This window comes from Cygnus olor, chromosome 1 (genome assembly GCF_009769625.2).
Source record: "Cygnus olor isolate bCygOlo1 chromosome 1, bCygOlo1.pri.v2, whole genome shotgun sequence".
NCBI lineage: Eukaryota > Metazoa > Chordata > Aves > Anseriformes > Anatidae > Cygnus > Cygnus olor.
This window is the reverse complement of record NC_049169.1, coordinates 145,297,229-145,311,615: the sequence shown is the minus strand read 5'-3', so window position 1 is coordinate 145,311,615 and position 14,387 is coordinate 145,297,229. Positions and strand designations below refer to the sequence as shown.

At 36.8% G+C, this 14,387-nt stretch overlaps 1 protein-coding gene across 4 annotated transcripts in view; it reads left to right on the top strand.

Moving 5' to 3' along the window:
* Positions 1–11,338, top strand: part of TFDP1 (transcription factor Dp-1) — a 41,162-nt gene extending 29,824 nt beyond the window's left edge. For 2 of the 4 annotated variants that reach the window (XM_040556348.1, XM_040556273.1), the window contains exons 6-12: positions 679–844; positions 1,042–1,185; positions 4,702–4,770; positions 5,822–5,973; positions 6,646–6,812; positions 7,381–7,462; positions 10,016–11,338. In XM_040556348.1, the coding sequence (XP_040412282.1) occupies positions 679–844; positions 1,042–1,185; positions 4,702–4,770; positions 5,822–5,973; positions 6,646–6,812; positions 7,381–7,462; positions 10,016–10,163 (928 nt within the window). In that variant the 3' untranslated portion in view covers positions 10,164–11,338. Of the gene's footprint in view, positions 1–678; positions 845–1,038; positions 1,186–4,701; positions 4,771–5,821; positions 5,974–6,645; positions 6,813–7,380; positions 7,463–10,015 lie in introns of all 4 variants that reach the window. The other 2 variants (XM_040556207.1, XM_040556141.1) reach the window with 1 other exon arrangement.
* The last annotated feature ends 3,049 nt before the right edge of the window (positions 11,339–14,387 follow it).

Below are 14,387 nucleotides of genomic sequence, written 5' to 3'. Positions count from 1 at the left end.
ATGCATTTGAGAAAACGAGAGGTTCTATTTTTGATACTAATTCTGTTGACACTTAGATTTCTCTTCAAGTTACGCAGAACTTCTTATTTAAAAGACATGCAGAAAAAATCATTATACTTCATTCATCTATAGTAACTTTGAAGCTTTTGTAATAGCTTTGTAGAATCATAGCGTGGTTTGGGTTGGAAGGACCCTAAAGTCCATCTGGTTCCAACCCCCTGCCATGGGCAGGGACACCTCCCACCAGCCCAGGCTGCCCAAAGCCCCATCCAGCCTGGCCTTGAACACCTCCAGGGATGGGGCATCCACAGCTTCTCTGGGAAACCTGGGTCCAGTGCCTCACCACCCTCTGCATTGTGTATATATAAAGATAATATATAAAGCATAAAGATAAATATATATATGTGTGTGTGTATATATATATTATATTTATATAATATATAAATATTATATATAATTTTTATATATATATATATATAAAAAGCATAAAGATGGTAGAATTGTTGCCATAAACTTTAGCAGGGGTGGGGGAAGAGGAATAATAGGAAGAAAATGTTGGAAAGGGGTGAGGAGCAGATCGAAAGGGAAGACTTGCTTTTCACTGTAGTGTGCCTGTATTTGAAAAAGCAATGTTAAGTATTCCAAAGTTCAAATCTTAAATTACGTGTGTATATTTAGGAAGCGGAACAAAAAAGGAGAGAAGAATGGCAAAGGTTTACGTCATTTCTCTATGAAGGTTTGTGAGAAGGTACAAAGAAAAGGAACCACTTCATATAATGAGGTGGCAGACGAGTTGGTTGCGGAGTTCAGTACCACTGATAATCACATTTCACCAAATGAATCAGTAAGTATATGGGAGGACAAGTATATGTGAACTCAATGGGGGAAGATAAATTTCTTTAGAGATTTCCATTTCTTTTCCTCCTGCTAAATGAAACAGTTCAGATACTACCCAAGTTTACCCATTTACTGTAATATATTTTATTTTCAAATGTTTTTGTCACAGGTATGTTTTTGATTAATGCACTATGTCTACAGCAGGCTTATGACCAGAAGAATATTAGACGACGTGTCTATGATGCCTTAAATGTCCTTATGGCCATGAACATTATCTCTAAGGAGAAGAAGGAAATCAAATGGATCGGTCTACCTACTAACTCGGCTCAGGAATGTCAGAATTTAGAGGTATTTGTATAGGAAATTCACAATGGCTTTGTGTTTGAATAAAAGTTCACTTGAATATGTTTTTATCCTGCATGTGATCTTCTGAGATAGCAAGATAGAATAGTTGGATCTCTTTTGATACTTTTTTTTCCCATTTGTATTTACAGAACACACATCTAACCAGATTGCTTGAATAATTTTTTGAAGTAATTCTTCTATGTCAGGAACAACTCTGCCACACAACACTTAAAATATACGTGAAGTGGTTCTGACTGGAAGTTAATCAAAGTGAATAACTAGTGTACATTTCCACTGCAGTAGTGGTGGTCAAAGCTGAGGCCAATTGTTTTCTTCAGATACCACACAAATAGATTTGCAGTGATAGGTGTTACATGTCAATCAGTATATGCACACAGCACTCCTTTGTTGCTATAGGTCATTTTTTGTTTCTGATACTTGTCTTACGTAAACATGTCAAAATCTTTTACTACGAGCCTGGGGAGAGAAGCAAAATGTTTAATACTCAGAGGCATTTCTAAGTTCTGGGAGAATTTTTCCATTTCATTTATAAGTATTCTGAGTCCTACACTTGCAGGATAATAAACTTACTGAGGTTTACAGAGGTCAATTTACTTTATCAGAAGAGAATGAGGTTTTTGTATTTGTTCTTAGTAAATGTTAAGTTCCCTTCAGTAGAACTTAAAGGCAGTATAGAAGCAGACAAGTTGAGAAAAGTATTTTGGAACCTATCTAAAAAGGCCTAATTCTGTGAACATTTTTGTTTGATACTGGTAACTGTTTTTTCGGTTGCCAATGTAATTGCTATCTTAGATGAAGAAAATATAACAGATCTAATCAATCAGAGTTTCATTTAAGTAAGGTACTTAAATTAAAATTATTAGGGTGAGAGAGTGACAATCAGGGCATAAAAACTAGGGTGAAGTGATTTGAAGATGTCTGTTCTGTGTGCTGAATAGGAAATCAGTTGTCTGGAAGGATTTTTAAGCTGATCTTTTTGAATCTGTCTCATAAAGTGTGACATTGCCAGTAATATTGGAGCAACGAAAAGAGATGCATGGCTTGTTCTGCTGAATTTAATGCCATGACTGATAATGTCTTAAAGAAGGGTGGGATAATATCAGTACTGACGGAAGAAGCAGCTTAGAATGTTCAGTGAAATTTCATGCATTTAAGATATGTAGAATGCTAATTTCTGATATCGAAGTGAGAACTTGTTAATTGCAAGTCACAAGAGGAGAAAGGGGTTCTGCTAACCATGGAATAATTGAGCCACAAGTGTAATGTATCTTTGGAAATGGCAAAAGTTATAATTTGTGTTGAGCTTGCTCAAGGAATTTGCAAGATTCCTCCCTTCCCCCATTATTACTTCATGAGTGTCCTAGCTCCAATTTTTCTGCAAGGTCCATCAACATTTAAATTGTTAGTGACATTATCTGGAAAGTTTCGTGATAAGTTGTGTTGTTTTTTTTTTAAGAAGCTTATGGAGGCTAATATTTAATTTGTGAAATTGTCAAGCATCATAAACTTTTTTTGACTATTCCAATTGAAAATGCTTAGGCTCACCCCGTAAACTGTTTAAAAATTAAACAAAATAGTTCATAAGGTAACAAATGAGCTTGGGGGATTCCCCGTTAAGCATTTAGTATTTTAAGTATTGTATTTAAAACATGTATTTTTAAATTCGTATTTTCTGTGTAAATTAGAGTATCAGAAATAGTAAAATACATCCTGATAATGCGAAGAGGGTTGTGGGGGGGCAGTTAATAAGGTCTGTATCTTGAATTAATATAGAAAGCAGTGTAGTTTACACGTATGTGATAGGAAAATACCTCAGGTCATTTGTGGTAAGTCTCTCTTTTTGCAAGGAGGCAGTTATTTCTAATACTAAATTAAAAGCACTGGACTTAAAAGCACTGGACTCTTGCCTTTGCAGTTTTTTCAACAGTGTACACTTGTAATTTCTTCATCAAAAGTGGGCACAAAACTGTATTCTGTGTGTGAATTTTAACTCCAGTCATTTTGCCTTTAGTGCATATTATATGGACATAACAACAAAAGTGTATCTTCAGATGAGCGGTCTGTCTATCCTAGTGTCTTGCTGGACAGTAGCAGTAACCTAGGAAGGAGTATACGATTAGAGAAAGGAATTAATGATGCTTTCTCCTGTAACTGGTGGCTCAGGCACAACTTGAGACAGATATATGTATACATCCTTCTATTTAATAGTCTTCAATTTTGTACAAAGTTTGCCTTTAACGTTGAATCTTTTATGGCAGTGAGATTTTCAGCTGCGTTAGGAGTTCCGTATGAAATACTTTTGTTTGTTTTTAAAGTATACTCTATTTAGTTGATATCCTCTGGTGGTTTTTTTGGATTGGAAGTGATGGTGACCCAGTCATGCACTTTCTCCACGTTACTCGTGGTTTATAGTTATCACCCGCATTCTCCCACCTTATTTCGTTCTCCTTTCTAAAAAGTCTTAACTTACTCATTATTTCCTTGTATGGAATCTGTTCCATACTATTAATTATCCTGATTGTTCTTTTATGTGGCCTTTTTGAAATAGGAACACAAGACCTACAGAATTCAAGATACAGAACTTCAGGGTTTGTACGCTGATGTAGTGATAACTTGTGTTGTGTTCTCTGTTCCTTGCCTAATAATTAACTTTTTTGACCATGTACTGAGCTGATGTTTTTGTAGATAATGTAGTTCAAGATCTCTTTACTGAGTGGCAATATGTAATTCAGAGCTCGTCACTTTTTCTAAAATTTGCATGAATAGGATTATGGTTTCTCACACATACCACATTATATTTACCAACATTAATTTTTGATGGTTTAATCACTCAGTGCTACAAAGGCACTTCCTATGTACTTTGTGATGAGCTCTCTTCTTTTTACTGTACTAGATAGCCCAACATTGTAAGCAAGTTCTGTCACCTTGCTGTTCATTCCCTTATTCTGATCCTTTATAACTTGAGTAATAGTCTGTAAAAGAAATCCTTTTGAGAATCTGTTGGTGACTTCCTCCACTGAGAAAGCTGTTTATTTTGTACTGTATTGTCCCCAGTCTTCTGTATTATTATCTAGTATGCGTTTAATACTGTGGGGACATAACCTTTGATTCTGTAACAGCTTCATTTCTTTAAGCATCTTTAATCTCTCTTCTCCAATACCTCCAATATCAGTAGAGGATATCAAGTGGATCCACCTGGTCCACATGCTCTTTGTCTCCTTCAGAGAATCTGAATAATTCTTTGAGGCATAACTTCTGTTTGCAAAGAAATTTTTACACTCACTAATATATTCTACTTTATTCCTCGATGTCCTAATTCTGCTTTGTTACAGTTTCCATCAGTAGTACTGATGTGAGACTTGGTGGATCTCTGAATCATCAGCAGAACCTTAATGACTGACATACTTCATGCCTTCAGTTCTCTGGTATTTAAGCGATTTAAGGGGAGAAAATGCTGTTTAAAACCAACAAACTAACCAGTTCTCTTTCTGTCTTAAGGTGGAGAAACAGAGAAGACTTGAAAGAATAAAGCAAAAACAGTCTCAACTACAAGAACTCATTCTACAGGTACAGTCAAGGTACTCTTGTCTATAGGGCAAGGTAACTTAAATGTGTATTCCTGTTTTATCTCAGTGAGGGATGGGAGACACCTGAGAAGACTGTCTTGCCTTTCTTGAACTTTGCTGCCCATGTTGTATAGGTGGCTTAGTTGTTCTGGAACAGTTGCTGAATTGTAACTGAACTCCTTTCCAGATTTCACCTAGTAGATTGTGGGAAGCAGCAGTCTATTCTCTAAGTCACTGTACTGGTGGTTCACCGAAGTATCCCTTAGTAATTCCATTACATATGCAGTAAGGATGAGAATCTCAGGAAGAGCTTGCAGAAAGAAAAGACAGCTGTGGAACAGCAATCTCTACAGCTCTGATACTTATCAGCCTCTGTTTGCTTTGGATTTTGTTTTTAATTCCTGTTCATTTCATCTGATTCCGTGACCAGAAAAGTACTTCGTTTGGTGACTTGCTGTAAGGTTTTAATATAACTTGAGTTTTAATAGTTGAGTAATTTTAGTTCTTAAGTTTGCTAATCTTTAAAATATGAACTTTCCATTCTGAAAAATTGTTGGTAAGAAATATAAGAGTAAAGTCACTGATCTTAGTTCAATGATTCAGAAACCTAATATCAAGATGTTCACATCCCAAACTGTAGCCTTTTTTTAGCATACCATTTCAGCAAAAATACCGTATTAATCATTCAACTATTATTGTGGAGTACAGTAGCTAGCAGGAAATACTAAACAGAGTGGAAGTAGGATGCTGTATGAAACTTGCTTTTTCTAGTCGTTATCTCCTCTCTGTCAAGGATCTGCTGAAGGATCTGTCCTGATGTAGTTCTTAGAAGATACTTCTTTTTTTCCCCTCAATTAATTTATATCGTTTTGCATTTTTAATACTCTAATTTTTGTCTATTGTTGCATCTTAAAATTCAGGAATGTGATGAACATTCTCTGTTCGTTTCTGCATTTACATGCTACAACCGTTGTTGGTATTCATTGAGGGATTTTTAGGTTAACCAGATGTTGAAGGTTTAATTCACTCCCATATCACTCTTGCTTTTGTAGCAAATTGCCTTCAAGAACCTCGTTCAGCGAAATCGTCAGGCAGAACAACAGGCAAATCGGCCGCCACCTTCCAATTCTGTCATCCATTTGCCATTCATCATTGTGAACACCAGCAAGAAAACAGTGATTGACTGCAGTATTTCAAATGACAAGTGAGTAAACAAAGTTTTCTTTCTGGCTTTTGGTACACCTATGAGTTTTATGTCTGTGTTAAAGAGTTCATCTACAATTGTTAAAATTGAAGTATGAATAAACATACATCTACCTTTTGTAGACTGAGAACTTGCAATTTAGATGAGTTAAGCATAATGTTGAATAGAAACAGAGCTTCGTAAAGCTGTGAAACTTCGTAAAGCTATGGAAGTATGAACTGTCTAGAAATCTTAAAAGTGTATTAAGTTAGCTCTGCTGAATTTTTAGGTAATACTTTACCAAGTAGTGTAAACTTGCCATTAACACGATGAAATACAGCCAGCAGACTTGAAAATGGATTTTGCTTTTAGAACTGCTGTTCTCTGGTTTTGGTTCAAAAACCTAGGCTTTTCATCTGTTAATTAAAAGCTGAAAGTAGCAATCATTTCTGCTTGTACTATTAGCTTACGAGAAAAGGTTAAAAAAAAATGACACAGTAGACAGCTTTTGCCAGCAAAAAGAGAGGAATGGGATTAGAGAAATATTGATCAAATGTGCAAAATACTTTAAGTATTTAACTAGAACTTTTAATATCTGTATCTGTTAAACCTAAAATGCATGTGTAATTTTAATTTTAGTTAAGTTTAAGTGACTGGAAAGATGGAGTTAATTGAGATGTTTTCCCCCTACAGGTTTGAGTATCTATTTAATTTTGACAATACTTTTGAAATTCATGATGATATAGAAGTACTAAAACGAATGGGGATGGCCTGTGGGCTAGAATCTGGAAGCTGTTCAGCAGAGGACCTAAAAATTGCAAGGAGTTTGGTTCCCAAAGCTTTGGAACCATATGTGACAGGTTAGTTACTCTGAGTTCGTTTGTTTTCCTTCTTAACATGGAAATCGAGGAAAAAACATGAGATCATTTAAGATCAGTTAATTTCCACTGGTTTGTGGTGTAGATTTATAAGTTTTCAAATGTGTGCTTTTTAGTGTATGTTAGGGAACAAATAACATAGAGATCCTTAGAGAAGGGGCTGTTGCTGTTCAGAGAACTACAGTTTGCATTGTCCCATGCCAGTAGATGTTTTCAGTGTGTAATTTTTTTTATGAGGACATTACTTATAGTTGATTTGTCTGAAAAGGGAAAAGGTATTAAGTGCAAACATGGTCATGGCTTCGTTTTACAATGTTTTATCATTTTTGCTCTATAATTATACTGAAGACTTCTCTGTTGCTCACTTCAAAATGTATAATTTATTTTGAATTTTTGCAGTCACTAGCTTTTTAATTATGAAATTTTGGGTATAGGGCATTAATATGCTGGTTTGGTTGTAAGACTTATTTTCTGGACTCTAAGAAGATTAAGCATTTTCACTGAATAAGAAGAGTTGAAATATTGTTGAAATACTTGTTTGTTTTTACAGAAATGGCTCAGGGATCAATCAGCAGTGTATATGTCACATCTTCATCAGGTTCTGCATCAAATGGCACAAGATTTTCAGCCAGGTGAGTTGGAATTATCAATTAGTTTTGAAAATCAGTAAGCATGAAATAAAATTAATTACAAATGAAATACTTTGAAACTAGCTATATTTTGATTAAATGTGGTGTGGATGTGTGTTTGAGTTTATCCTCAGACATGGTTTTAACTCGACCAGAGGTGCTTCTTCCCAGTGTCATTAAAGAAATCTTTCTCAAGGTTTTGGAAAACAAATTGATCAGACTGCTGTTAATCTTGAAGGTGGTATTTTTGTTTAGTTCTGAGTTTGTGACAAGAAGAGAGATACTTGTCTAAAGACATAATCTGGTCAAGATTCTCACTTGGTCATTGGTGTCTAGTGTAAAACTGAACCCTGGTCTTTGGACTTCAAACAGCATCAGATGCTGGTAGAACAATAAGCCATGACTTTGTTTAACTTTGTGTGAGCACGTGCCATTTCAGTTAAGCATTTCATGCTTAACTAATATTTTTTCTCTTTCTGTATTAAGACACTTTTTCCTTATGTAGTCACTACTGACTACCGTTTTGTTATAGCATTAATTAAAAAAGATTCCCTTGTGTGAGCTTTGAGTTTTAAAATGACTGAAATGTTAATGAAATGTTTAACATTGTTAACAAATACTGGAATGAAGCAAGTTGATTAGCTGAGCAAATCATCTGCAAAAGTGTTTTTCTGCAAATTTTTTGTTTTATTGTGTTTGGAAACTTAGCTTTGTTTGAAATGTCAATTGCATTTGTCATAAGTGTCACGCAACTAATCCAGTCTGGGCAATTCAGAATGAGAAGGAAAAGGTAAGTTCTAGATTATGTAGGCTTTTTCCATAACAGTGACTTAGGTGTCAGGGTCACTGTCTCTGTCTATGCCTCATCAATTATTTGGGAAATTGCTATATTGAAATTCTTAAGGAAGTCCTAGTTTGGGGGATATTCCTTAAGCCATTTGTATTAACAGGCAAAACTCTTATATCCTCATCAGTATAAGGTTTTCTTCTGTTTCTCTGAAGGTGTGATCTTCTGGCAGCTTTTTCTCACCTGTTTGCCTTCCCTCAGAGTTGGAAGAAGGTCCTTCTAAAGAAACAGTATCTAGCTTTGAAAGTGTAATTGCATTAGCCATTTAAACATTATATTTGGGAAAAAAATGCAACATTTTGTATATGATGAGGTTATTTTTTTCTCTGTATTCTAGAAAGTCAGGAAATAAGGGAAACATTTAAGCTCAGGGATACACAGGACTACCAGCAGTGGGGAGGGCAGCTTATACAGCTGCCCAAAAGAGCATGAGGAGAACATAGCCTAACATAGCCTGTTCTATGCTAAGGAAATGAAGCTCAGTGAGAATTGTGACAAAATACGTTTAGAAAAGCAGAAGAGAGAAGGTACTGTCTTCTTTAGAGAAGTACTTCAAAAACTGGGGTGCTTGTTATTCCGCCAGTAGTGGAAAGAGAGGAGGTGGGGTGTGCTTGGTTAATCATGGTTAGCTAGTTTGCCACCAATTTCAGATCAAATAAAACAAAACAAAGCACAGGATTAATTTATTCAAGATTAAAGAATAGGAATATAATTTTACTGAAAGTACTTTGAATTTGTGTAAAGATAGACTTCCAAACCTTTGAGTTAGTTCAACACAACAAGACTGCGCATGACTGATTATATGTGTTAACTGGATTAAAAAAAATGACTAGCAAATGTATTTTTGAAAAAATGATGAGTATCTGTCAAGTTAGAAATGCTATTTCAGTGATTTTCAGGAAAAAGGTTTTTCACTAATTTTAACTAAGAATGTGAAACTTGATAGTAAAAAGACCAGCAAAACAGCAAATGATGGAGGCAGAAATGTACTGACTACTAAAAATAAAAGTCTTCTGGATACAGTTAATTCTTCTAGGAACAAGAAATGTCAGACCGTATCTACAGTATGTATTACGGGGTCTGGGGGGGAGAACGTATTTAAGTAAGAAAGTGAGTGCTCTCTAAATCTACTTGCTGTTCTAAGGGCAAATTTTCAGTTCAGGAATACTCTTAGAGGATAAAAATTCAGGATGCTAAAGAGTTTTTCTTAAAACTAGAAAAGCACAGTGAGAATAAAAGAATTTCCAGTTTGAAAATACAGCATGGTAGTTGGCCATATAACAACAAAGAATTAACCAGGAGAAACTACGGAGTCTTTACTTTCCAAATCAAGACTAGTGCTTTTGGAAGATGTGATTCACTTGTGATGCAAGTGTCTGGTGCTACATAAAAATGTTCTGGGCCTTAGATAGCTGTTTACTCTTAAAAGTAAATATACCTTGAATGAAATTTGAAAAACGTGCTTGTAAAGCACTTGTGAAAGGATTCCATTGTTATATTAAAACCCATGGGACAAACATAGTAAGAAGCATTTCAAAATTATTTCAACTGTTAGCGCTTTTGAGAAGCAACTTAAACGTATGTTAAAGACAATTTACAAAGAAGCAGTGGCAGATCTGTTACAGGAATGGAGCAGATACATAATAGTTAAAAACACAGCAAACTAGGAAAAATCGTTAAACAATGCCAATGTTTTTTTCTTTTTCCAGTGACTTTTCCAATGGTGGAGATGGGATGTTGGCTACAAGTTCCAATGGATCTCAGTACAGTGGCTCCAGAGTTGAAACACCAGTTTCTTACGTAGGGGATGACGATGATGACGACGACGATTTTAATGAAAACGATGATGACGACTGATGCCCTTTGCTTGTAGACTATTTTTTGTTAAAATTCAGCAAGCTTCAGGAATAAATTGTTCTAGGGAGAGAAGTCTCAAATTACTTTGCCCCGTCCCCCAAGGAAAATGTTGGTAAGCAGTTCTGAGTTTAGAAATTGCACCTCTGATAAGCAAACAAGGATTGTTTTATGTAGGATATTTTTAAATGTGGTGTGGATGTGTGTTTTTGATACCAGTGTGTTAATGCAGAGCCTTTATTTACTCGTTTTAGGGGGTTTTGGTTTATTTTAATTTTTTTTTTTTTTACTTGAAGGAAAATGGATTTTGCCCCAAATGTTCTTGCTAAGTTTGCTAAAGAAATTGTAGACACATCATTGAGAAATAAAATGCTGTCCTTCTGTGGAAAATGAATACACTGAATGGCAATTTATTTGGAGTGTATTTTGATTATACCACTTTTTGAGGGATAGTGAGCTAATGTAGTAGTGTTTTTTTGTTAACCATGCAGTGTCCAAAGAACCAAACAAGAAAGATACGTCCTACTTTTTTACATGTTAAATTCCAGAAATGTTGTTGTGAACTTGTTTTCCCTTAAATTATATCTAACATTATGATTCCATCAAGTTTATATGCTTGTCACTGTATGTTGGGACATGAATTACAGAGTTTTTGGCAAATGTTTACTGCCAGTTGGTGCAGCTATATAAAATGTCTTGAAGGTTTGGAATGATTTATTGCTTATGGTAAAATTTGCCTGATTTCTTACAGGCAGACTTTGGAAACTTTTTATTATATAGTTGTTTACATACTTATAAGTCTATCATATAAAGACATGTACTGAAACAAATGTTTGTATTTGTTTCATAAGCATCTTCCTGTAATCTATTATAAAGTTGAAATTAAATATAGAGAATGTTTTAAGTTTTTTAACTCAAAATTTGTCAATCATTTTTAATAGTTCATTTTTATAAAAGGAATTTCAGGGCAGGTGGTAGTCTTTTTAAATCTATTCACAAACAATTAACTGCACAAATACTGTCAGCTGCCTATTCTAAGACAGTAGTCTTTTTATTGAAACACAAATAAACTTTTCTGTAATATTTTATGGAATATAAAGAGACTATAATTGTTTGACTTGTTTAACCTTGGCACTGTTAGTTTTTATTAATAAAACGCGCATGGGCATTTTTAACAAGCTCTGTGGTTTTTCTAATTTTAGGGTAATTTTAGAACATTTCACTTCCTCTCGCCACAAGACCTAGAATTAACTGTCTCAGGATACTGCATCTGCGCTACATAGGGCCCTGCCTTTTTGCTTTAGTTTAGCAATTTGTCCTTTTAGGTCTTGATATCTTATGATGCAAAGAGCAATATTATGCACTGTGTACTCTCTTCTTTCATGTCTCCTTACTTCAGTCCTGTTGCTCCTCAGAATGTCAGGCCAGGCTTCATACTCTAATCCAGCTGTTCTATTTAAAACCCCAAGCTTCCTGTCCTAACTTTTCATCCCATATTCCTCAGTCCTCGCTTTCTGTTGTACATTCCCATGTCCTCAAAACAGGTCTTCACATACTTTCCATATACCTTTCTGGTACTTCAGTCTCTGCTCTCACCTGAAAGCACAGGTTACTGAAATGTCTCAGTTGCTCTCTCAGGCCACTGCCATAGTAAGGCTTAGATGCTTCCACAAGGGAGCCGCCACAGAGACATGTTAGGGTAACAACTGCTCTGTCTGTGGTAAAGGCTCCTCCATGTGTTTAAATTAAACCATGGGTCAAATATGAAGAATGTTACGGTTTTTCTCTCTGAGGGATTATGTCCTGATGCATATTCTGCAGTAATAGGATGTGGGCACGTACTACAGAGCAGTTGATAGTGCAGTGAACGCTTTCTAATTGTATCAAGCCCTGTAGTAATATGAGTGAACCAAGAAAATTACTTAATTTTACAGGTCTGGAAAAAACTTTTTAGGGGAAGGCAAATTGAATGCTTTGCTTCCAACTAAAGATACGTCATTCTTTGCACTGCTGATGCTAGAAGCCATGTTCTTGTAGCAGGTGGGTCAGCTGCTTCAAATTCTCTTTGCCACTGAATAGCGATTTTCATCTGCAGAGCCCAACAATAGTTATCAAGGACCTTCTGTCCTAGTCCTAGGGGATTGTTACAGTTTTTCCTAATATTCTAAGTCTCCAATGTATGATTCAAGATTTACTTCAAAAGAGGGAGACAGTACTGTATGGGGATGTTGGTGGGTGAGTAAGGAAAACTGAAAACATCTAACTATATATATGTTTTTTTTTGTCAGTAGAATAGACCTTACATGGACTTTGTCAGGGTGGGAGTGGAAATGCAGCAAAACTTGCATTTCAAAAGATGCTACTTTCCTTGCTTTGGGTTGCTAATTAATCTCCGAAATGGGGTTTGAGAGTTTAAAACAAGCAGTATTGCAGTGGCTTGGGGGCATGGATCTGTATTACCTCTGTTTCAGGAGTGCCTTCTAAAGGCAACAATCAGGAACTAGGGAGAGTATTCACTTTTTAATTACTTGCTAGGTTTCAGACAGTTACCTGGTCTTAGTGTTTCCATCTAGACCTAAGCAGGAGCTTAGTGAGGATGGTGAAGTAACGGAACAGGTTGCTCAGAGAGGTGCTGACTCCCACCCTTAGGGTTTTCAAAGGTGGGACAGGATAAAAGCACGAAGCAAGGTAAACTCTGACCTTACCGCTGAGTAGGAATTGCACCTCAGGAGGCGTCTAGTCCCTTCCAGCCTGAGTTACCATATGAGAGTGTTAGAAAAAAGGGAGTGTTAGAAAAAAATGTTAGAAAATCCCATACATCAGTCTCGTGAGCGGTCCCACACATGGCTGATGTGGCTTGCCTGCATACTGAAGACTCAGTAAAAAAAACAAATGGAAGCTCAGCTGATCTTCAGAAGCCATTAGAAGTTACCAAGCTCCTATGATGAAAAAGGTAGTTAGCTGGGTAGGTGGAAGTGAAGACTGCCTGCCTTACGATGAGACTTCCAAGCAGAAATACAGGTGAAGCTAAGAGCAAGCTGGAGGAGGACAATAGACATGCACAGGTGTTTCCTTCTTCCAACAGTTGTTTCCACTGGTAGCTCACCTGGCCATGCCTGCCTCTTGCTACAGGTTGGAGAAAGTATGACAACACCAATGAGCAAAACATTAGCCAGAGAAAATCAAGATTGTTGATTACATATTTGCTGTAATAAAGGCAGAATGCGCAGAAATCCCTTGTCAGGCATGCCCCATCCCTGGAGGTGTTCAAGGCCAGGCTGGATGGGGCTTTGGGCAGCCTGGTCTGGTGGGAGGTGTCCCTGCCCATGGCAGGGGGTTGGAACTGGGTGGTCTTTAAGGTCCCTTCCAACCCAAACCTTTCTGTGTAGTAGAGAATAAAGAACAGAGACTGGTGTTAATGCCAATGGTGCTTCCTTCCCTATGCCTTTTCCCCCCAACGGATCCCATCTCTGTTGCACAGCCGATAGGAAACGGGACTGGCAGTCTGTCACTGACAGCCATCCTCTGGTGTCACCACTGCTTGCCCCTCTCGCTGCACCACGAACACAAACTAACTGCCTTCGCTCCCAGGGTCTCTCGTTGATCAACATCCAGTTAAACTCAGGAATCTTTTTTTTGTTTTTTAACGTGTATTTAGTTCTGAAATCCACTGCTTTGGTGTCTAATCAAAGAAAGACTCGTGTAGCCTGACGTTTTTTTTTTTCCCATTTGTATTGGTTACAAGTATCGATAATGAAGTATCTCTAATGTTGTAGCTGAATGCAGGTGTATATATGTGTATATGCACTGATGTGTGCATAGGTACGTATTTCAAGGAATTAGAGACTTGCAATGGGAGTGCTTAAAAGACTGATAAATGGGGCCAGTTTTAAACTTCAAAACTACGAAATTCATTAACAACACACTTTGTGCTAATGGTTAGTTCTTGTTTGTAATTAATCATAATTGCTACTTCCATAAAGCTGTTAGCCTATGACAACGGGATGCTAAGTTAGCTGTGGCTGTGCAGCAGTTGCTGTTGTACAGCTGGCGTTGGCAGCTGAGGTCCTTTCTATCCTCCAAGGTGAAGGTGATCAGAGAGCTCCTTCCCCAGAGCACCCAGAACCAGGCAGACCGTCTGTCTGTCTGTCTGCATCTTTCCCCAGTCCCTGTTGGTGCTTACCGCACCTGCAGAAAGCGGGGTTTCAGCTGCCCCCTGCTCCTCAG